The 8809-nt window shown below is 44.2% G+C and overlaps 1 protein-coding gene across 2 annotated transcripts in view; it reads left to right on the top strand.

The window, feature by feature from the left end:
- The first annotated feature begins 543 nt into the window (after positions 1 to 543).
- Positions 544 to 8809, top strand: part of ADA (adenosine deaminase) — a 91942-nt gene continuing 83676 nt past the window's right edge. Inside the window, exon 1 of one of the 2 annotated variants that reach the window (XM_033914664.1) lies at positions 544 to 698. In XM_033914664.1, coding sequence (XP_033770555.1) covers positions 666 to 698 — 33 coding nt within the window. In that variant the 5' untranslated portion in view covers positions 544 to 665. The remainder of the gene's footprint in view (positions 699 to 8809) is intronic. The other variant, XM_033914665.1, reaches the window with a different exon arrangement.

Here is an 8809-nt window from a genome sequence, read left to right as displayed (position 1 = left end):
ATGAGGGCTCAAGGAAGGAGGAAAGCCAGGAGTCAAAGTAGGTGAGCGGGATGCACCAGGGGGTTGGTAGCTGATAATCTATCTTGTTGCATTATGGGATTTGCAGTACTGATTTCAGTGGGTGGCAATTAGGTCCTACAAATGCCACACTGCTTTGCCATCTCTGCAGGAAAAAGTGAAAAGAAAACTTAGCAATACTACTAAATACAAGTGAATTAAAAAAAAAAGTTTTGATAATAGTCTGATGGGGAAACTAGGTGAGATGTGAGATCTGCTCTTTATCTTGTTCCGGGTGATCATGTGTGCACGTGAGGAGAAAATAATATATCCTGTTCTGAATTCGTTTGAGAATTTGCCATCTCACCCAGGGCAAGTCATACAGGCTGACTCAGTCCTGGGTTTGCCCCGTTGCACTCTGGGGCTTGTAGTTCTAATGTCTCCTGAAGACAAGTAGGGATGTGCACGGCAGCAGAGGGCAAACCCAGGACTGAGAGGGGGCAGATCGCATATCTACTGTTCCAGCGTGCACTTGCCCGGCCCCCTTGCAGGTGACGTCAGATGGCCCCTCCTCTTCGAGGGCGGGGCCGAGGAACAGGGCAGGGTGCGGAAGAGTAGAGATGACTGTCTGATCATCCCCTACTGCAGGAGAGACCAGTAAGCGCAGCATGGAAGGCAAACTGGCTTTTGAAAAGCCCAAGGTATGGTAATCTGTGCATAAAGTGGGGAAAAGCAGGCAAGAGAAGTGGAGAAATGCTGCCAGTGAGAAAATCCTCAGGACTGATTATGATACAAGGAAAGTGCTTGCATGCTCTGGATTAAGAGAAAAGGGAACTGTAATTGTGTCATATGAATTAAGTTAGTAAAGGGGGTGGGGGAGGAAGAAATGTGCTTGTGAGTTGGGGGGGGGGGGTTCCCAGTGTCTCCTTCTAAGCTGAAGACATTCCTCTGTGCGGTAGCTTCTCCTGGGCTGAAGGCATCCCTTTGTGCCGTGGGGTTTCGTCTGCACTTCATCTGAACGGAGTTCAGGACGAGGTTGAGACACCCAGCGCACTAATTGGCAAATTGTCTGCACGTTTTTCACTGTTATTTACTCCCGAGCAGCCCCTGCCATGGCAAAAGTCTTAAGTTTTAGTTTAGATAAGGGGTAAAACTGCACGGGGGTAGGTAGGTGCTGCCCTCCCCCCCCCTACCACCACCAATTCGGCCACTACTGAGCCGCTATTTTTCCAAGGAGCACACCGGACTCTTTTGCTTTAAAATCTGCCCGAGACTTAAGTGTGGTTTGCACAGAGATTTCTCGAAAGCGATCTGCATGACAAATTGGTTGACCTGGGCTGGAGTCCATCCAAACCCATATCCTTGTTTCTGTAAAAGGTGCTGTGGCAAGACTGTAATAGGACTCTGGTTTACTGTACCTGCCCTCCCCCCTCCCCCCTCCCCCCCATAGTACAATTGTGAACATTGGTGCAAAGCAGAAGTTAAAAGAATGACTCCTCCCCCCCCCCCCCCACACACACACACACACTGACTGACTTACCAGGCTATGTTTTTGAATAAGACTATGGTGAAATCAAATATAACCTAGCCTCTGGTTTATAGAATACCAATGTTTTCAGCTTGTCATCAGTACCAAGTGCAATTTGTAGCCCTTCACTACTGAAGTGGCCTGAGAATGAGGGGAACTGCTTGGATTCCTACTGCAGCTCCATGTGAATCTAGGCAAATCACTTAGGACTGAATTCTATATATTGTGCCAAAAGAAATGCTATCCTATAAACTGTGCTTGGATGCAGTGCAGAAACATGATGGTAGATAAAGGCCAAATGGCCCATCCAGTCTCCCCATCCACAGCATCCACTCTCTCCCTATAGGCTAAGGCTCTTTACACCTGCATTGTGAGGTCATGGAACTTTATGCTTATAGAAACATGATGGCAGATAAAGACCAAATGGCCCATCCATCCACTCTCTCCCTATAGGCTAAAAAACTTGCATTGTGAGGTCATAAAGCTTTATGGTAATAGAAACAGGATGGCAGATAAAGGCCAAATGGCCCTTCCAGTCTGCCCGTCCACAGCATCCTCTCTCCCTATAGGCTAAGAGGCTCATAATTGAAACTGAAATATGTCTAAAATCCCGCCCAAGTCGGCACTTGGATGATCTAAAAGACAGATCATCCAAGTGCTGATATTCAAAACGGATTTTTAGATGTATCCAGGGACTTTTTAGGCCTCTGAATCCCGCTGTGCGCCCAGAGGTAAAAGGGACGTTTTTGGAGGAGTGGTTAGGGCGGGACCCGGGATGACCTAGACTTAGTCATCCTGCAGGGCTAATCGAAGGTTTGACGAGATTGCTTAGACGGAACTTATACGTTGTGAGTTAGACATAAAGACATGTTATATAAGTTCCCAAAAGCTATCCAAAGTGACCAGATAATCACTGCAGGAGCAAAGTTAAGACCCCTCCCCCCCCATGTTCACTGACCCCTGTCACACCCCCACAAAGTTCAGAATAGAAACGTACATACCTGTTTCCGGAACATCTGCACCTGCTATAAGAAACATAAGCAATGCCTCCGCTGGGTCAGACCTGAAGTCCATCGTGCCCAGCAGTCCGCTCACGCGGCGGTCCAACAGGTCCAGGACCTGTGCAGTAATCCTCTATCTATACCCCTCTATCCCCTTTTCCAGCAGGAAATTGTCCAATCCTTTCTTGAACCCCAGTACCGTACTCTGCGCTATTACGCCCTCTGGAAGCGCATTCCAGGTGTCCACATGTTGGGTAAAGAAGAACTTCCTAGCATTCGTTTTGAATCTGTCCCCTTTCAACTTTTCTGAATGCCCTCTTGTTCTTTTATTTTCCGAAAGTTTGAAGAATCTGTCCCTCTCTACTCTCTCTATGCCCGTCATGATCTTGTAAGTCTCTATCATATCCCCTCTAAGTCTCCTCTTCAGGGAAAAGAGACCCAGTTTCTCCAATCTTTCTCTTTCTATCTCTCTCTATCTCTTTCTTTCTATCTCTCTCTCTTTCTGTTTCTCTCCCTTTCTCTCTCTTTCTGTCTCTCTCTCTCTTTCTGTTTCTCTCCCTTTCTCTCTTTCTTTCTGTCTCTCTCTCTTTCTGTTTCTCTCCCTTTCTGTCTCTGTCTCTCTCTTTCTTTCTATCTCTTTCTCTCTCTTTCTGTTTTTCTCCCTTTCTCTCTCTGTCTGTCTATCTCTTTCTCTCTCTCTTTCTGTTTCTCTCTCTTTCTGTCCCTCCCTACTCTCTCTATGCCCTTCATGATCTTATAAGTCTCTATCATATCCCCTCTAAGTCTCCTCTTCTCCAGGGAAAAGAGACCCAGTTTCTCCAATCTCTCAGCGTATGAAAGGTTTTCTATCCCTTTTATCAGACGTGTCGCTCTCCTCTGAACCCTCTTGAGTAACGCCATATCCTTCTTAAGGTACGGTGACCAATATTGGACGCAGTATTCCAGATGCGGGCGCACCATTGCCCGATACAACAGCAGGATGACTTCTTTCGTTCTGGTTGTAATACCCTTCTTGATTATACCTAGCATTCTATTCGCTCTCTTAGCAGCCGCTGCGCACTGTGCCGTCGGCTTCATTGTCATGTCTACCATTACCCCCAAGTCCCTTTCTGCACAGAGGTGCTTAAGTAGTCTGGAAGATGGGCTAGTGAACCATAGAGAGGAGGATCCAGGCCCATAAGGCACTCTGCTACATCAATGGTGGAAAATGTGAACCCACCAAAAAAAAACCAAAGCCCTACTGTACTGCCATATAGGTGGCATCTGCAGCATAAGGGTTATCGGGATTGTAGACAGGTGGGTATAGGTGTTTTTAGGGGGCTTACCATGACTTATAAGGGAGTTGTGGTGAGATATTTATGTAGAGAATGACACGGGGACAAATTTTTCCCCATTCCAGCAGGAACTCATTTTCCCGTCACGTCCCAGCAAGTTATTTTCCTGTCCCTGCCTCATTCCTGCAAGCTCCGTCCTCATCAGCACAAGCCTCAAACACTTTAAAATCCTAAGTAGCAACATTCTAGAGCTCAGATTGTGATGTCATAATGCTCATTCCACCAATGCCTAAGCTCCGTCCTCACCTACACAAGCCTCAAACACTTTAACATCATAAGTGTTCGAGGCTTGTACAGTTAAGGCAGAGCTTACAGGAATGGGACAGGGACAAAACTCATGGGGAGAGGATTGGGAAATTGAGTTCCTGCAGGGACAGGGAAAAATTTGTCCCCGTGTCATTTTCTGTGTGACACATGTGACACCCTTTTTGTGAAGTTCACAGCAGTGCCCTGTAAGACGCCCCACTGCTCTGTTGCCATGTCTGGGTGGCCCCTGCCATGTCCAAAAAGTCTTGTTCTGGGCGTTTGGGACTTGGACAAATTTTTGTTTGAGAATGTGATATAAAGATAGACATAGTGGCGGTCTGGATGGTCAAACGCCTGGACGTATAGATAGACGATTTAAAAAAAAAAAAAAAAAAAATATATATATATATATTTTGGACATCTCCACCACCTCTACCAGGAGACTGTTCAACGCATCTACCACCGTTTCTGTAAAAAGGTTTATAAGCAGTTTTTAAGGATTTATTTATTTAAAATTTTTCTATACCACTTAAGAACTAAATGGTTCATATCCGTTAAACGTAATAAGTATGACAAACTAAATCTTAAAATCAACAGGGGAGAACTATCTTTTCTTTTCCAAAGAACTGTTAAGTCATAAGAATGTGGTGGCAAACAATTGGATTTCTAGCTGTTTCTGGAATTGAAACCGATCAATACGTTGCCGCAACCGACCCACCAAAGCATGTCAAATCTTTAACAGCAGCTATACAGAACGTCATTGCTCTGGAGTCTTGCTTCCTTGAGGTTAATAAATTTTTTATTTTCAGATCGTAAAGATCTGCCTAGTTTAGAGTTTGCAGTGACTTGTTGAAAATAACCATGGTGTTTGATGGTAAACAGTTTGATGGATCACAGAAATAACCTTGTGTTGTACTTAAAATAAAACTGGTAACCAGTGTAATTTCTTCAAAATTGGTGTCATATGTGTTAAAACATAACATAACAATCGGCTTCTATACCGCAGGACCATGAAGTTCTATGCAGTTTACAAAAGAAAATTTTTTTGCTCCATAAGACGCACCCTAGATTTATTGCAGGAAAACGAGAAAAAAACCCATTCTGAACCAAATTGTGTACTAATATAAATATACCTGGCCAAAATCCCATGCCAAGAGAGACTCTTGTAGAACAAAACAAATGAGAAAAAATAGATCCAGCACAAGTGAAACAAAACAATTTCCCCCTATTACACTACTCCCATGTTCTGCCCAGTTTCCTGTATATTGAATATGTATGCATTTATCTTTTCCAAGAATCTGATGCCTTTATTATACTGATTGTGAGGACAATCTCCAAAGTTGTTTACCATAATAAAGAAATATTTACCTGGAGCAAAGTCCTGAGCCAAAATCCCAAGCCGAAGAGACAGTTCTGCGAGAGACTAAGTGGATCCCCTGACGGGCAGCTGCCGCCTCTCGCTCGCATCCCTTTCCACTCCAGCCTGGGCAGCGGGAAGAAGGGGGACACGTGGCGCTTTTCCTCAGCATGCCCGCTCGCAGCTTCCCCGCAGAGCTGCAATAATGATGCATGGCTACGGCAGCTGACGGCACCACGCAACTGAGCTGACCCGGGGAGGCTCGCAGCGGCTCTCGGGCTGCGCGTCCTCTCTGGAAGGTGTGGGCGGGGAAGTGAGGGGGGATGGAGGGAAGGGAGAGAGAAAGAGGCAGATCTGTTGTCTGGTTCAGAGTCTGGTATATTCGCTTCATAAGACGTGCCTACTTTTCCACCCTCTTTTTGTGGGTGGAAAAAGTGCATCTTATGGAGCGAGTATACAATTGAATAAGAACAACGGGTATACAATTGAATAAGAAAACTTAGTTACCCAGATATTTAGCAAACGGGTATGTTTTGGGGTGTTTCCTAAATTCTAAATAAGTACAGGAAGTCATGATTGATCGGTCTAAATTCTTACCCCATAAAGCTGTGTGGTAGGACAATAAGCGTTGATTCTTTTAAAGTTTACATCCTTTTATGGGTGGAAAAATGTCTAATGTGCTTACTATTAGCAAAATTAACTTGGCCGCTTACACCTGGAAACGGTGACTAAAGGGTCCTTTTATTAAGGCACGCTAAATCGGTTAGTGCACCTTAATAATAGGCCCCCTAAATGCTGTATTATCATCTATGTTATGTCTGCAATGTAGATATTGCATTATCAGCTATGCTATGTTTGTCATGACTGTATTACAAATTGTCATGTCTGTCATGTCCTGACTTATATTGTAACCCATTCTGGGCTCCTTTGGGAGGACGGGCTAAATGAAATAAATAAATAAAAATTTGAATTGTGAATCTATTTGAAATGAAATCTATTTGTATTATATTTAATTATTTCCTTCAATAAAATGTTATAAATTAAAAATTTAGGTGCAGATGCTCTTATTCTATAATTACCCATGCAAATTAGGGCTCCTTTTATGAAGGCGCGTTAGCGGTTTAATGCGCATAATAGCATGAACTAAATTGCTGGCCACGCTAGCCGCTACTGCCTCCTCTTGAGCAGGCGGTAGTTTTCCGGCTAGCGCGGGGGTTAGCACGTGATGAAAAGTCGCACGCGTTAAAGCCGCTAAAAGGCTAAAAGGAGCCCTTAAAGTAAAACCCCCATATCTGAAAGGGATGTCCAGAAATAACTAACACCCCCTTTTACAAAATCGTAGCATGGCTTTTTAGCATCAGCCGCGGCGGTAACAGCTCCGATGCTCATAGGAATTCTCTTTATGTAAAATTTTTCTATACTGCTTCAGAACCAAACGGTTCATATGACTTAAAACAAACATAATATTTATGACAAACTCAAATTGGTTGGAAAAATAAGTTGGAAAAGCTGTGCCAATTGAAGTTTTCCCCATAAATTTGATTGTGCTTGATCAGAAAACAATTTTTTAAAGCCCATCCTGGGGTTGTTCAAAGCCACTGATTACATAAAGCTCAATTAATTTTCAAATGTGTTATTGTTTGTGCTTAATAGAGCAAATTTCTTCATATTATAGCTATAACGTTTGAATCAGGTTGGGCAGACTAGACGGACCATTCGGGTCGGTATCTGCCGTCATCTACTATGTTATTTTATTTTCACACTCAACAATGATACATTGATAAAAATACATTTTATGCAAAAATTCTAGCAGCATTTTATTACATGAATCTTCAAGATCTGTACTTTATAGTGGAAAATAACAGAAATTTGTCATGGGAAAAGTGCCACTCTGTGATAACTCAAACTTAAGAATAGACACTGCCTTATTCTTTGGTATGTGCAGATCGCTTTAGATCACAGGTGCCAAACTCAAGGCCTGCAGGCCAAATCCATCCTGCCTGGCTGTTTTCTGCAGCCCGCGGTGGGATGCCTCTGGTGTTATCTTCTGGCCGGCTTCCTCCTCCTCACTGCCGTAGTATGCATAAAGCTGCGGGCGGCGGTTCCTCATGCGTCCCGCACCTCATCCGGAAGCATTCCCTCTGACGTTGCGACATCAGAGAGAAGGCTTCCGGTTTATTTCATTTTATTAATTTGTAAAGTGGCGATTGTCAGGGTTTTTTTTTTTTCAAAATTTATATCTGCTATCTTTATATTTTGCACAGTATTAGAAGACATTTATCACGGTTTCTCTGATATTGCATTGTATGCAGAGTCTGGCTTCTTGGTGGTTCAGTTTAACTTTTGTCTACATATTTCTATTTTTTAGTTTGTGATAATTTATTCTGTTGCTCACTGCAGTGTTTAAGATGCTGCCTTTTCCTAGGTACACCCTTGTTGTATGACTCAAGGATTATTACTAAAAATAATTTTTTATATAGAGGAGAAGGGTGTTAAGAAATGATCGGTCCAATGTGTCAAATCTACTAGGTACGTAACGGAGTCTTGCAACTGTGTTTTGTACAATGCCGGGCAGTTTGACTGTTTATCTTTTTGTCACACAATACTGCTTACCAGTTGATAGTGTAGGCGACGGTTTAAACTTCTCCTATTCGCAAAAACCTTTCCACAGGTCAGCCAGTTTGCTTGTCTTCATTGCTAATTCATTACACTCCCAACTGGATGTTGCAATTCTGCATTATAAAAAAGCCTGAGAGCTGGTTGCCCATGTGAAGACAGCTTGTGGGTTGGGGGGAGGTAGGTAATTGTGTGTTAGATGATAGGATTGGGCTTCCCGCCTAGTAGACGGAAGTGACTGGACTGTGGAAGAGGTGCAGGGCATGATGGGAGGGAAGCCCATAGAATGCGTGCCTCCAAGACACTGGGCTCTTCCAGGTGCTCAGAGGCAGCTTTCCCTCCCACCCTCCCCTTTGTATGTGAAGTTTGCAGGGGAGAGGGAAGGGGCTTAGGTCTGTCGCAGCAGCGGTATTCCTGAGCTACAAAGTTCTGGTTCATCGGGAGATGGGCATTGGTTTGGTAGTGATCTTAGTTGAATGGAGATGCCACAGGTCTGGTGACCCAGAAGAGGGGGGCATGGAGGTCCATGCCTGCCCCCCCCTCCCCCGGCTCATCTGGGGATGAGCAGTTAGGGGGAACTGAGCTCAGGTGAGGGAATATGCCTTGAGGCAGGTGGTTCGGAATAGGGGCATGGATGGTCCATGCCACCCCCTAGGCTCCTGCTGACATGGCAGAGTCAGGGGAATACAATTTCAAGTTAGTCAAATTGCAATGTTTTGTAGCTTGGGAG

This window comes from Geotrypetes seraphini, chromosome 11 (assembly GCF_902459505.1).
Source record: "Geotrypetes seraphini chromosome 11, aGeoSer1.1, whole genome shotgun sequence".
Taxonomy (NCBI): domain Eukaryota; kingdom Metazoa; phylum Chordata; class Amphibia; order Gymnophiona; family Dermophiidae; genus Geotrypetes; species Geotrypetes seraphini.
Note: the sequence above shows the minus strand (reverse complement) of the source record. Positions and strands in the feature narration are given on the sequence as shown.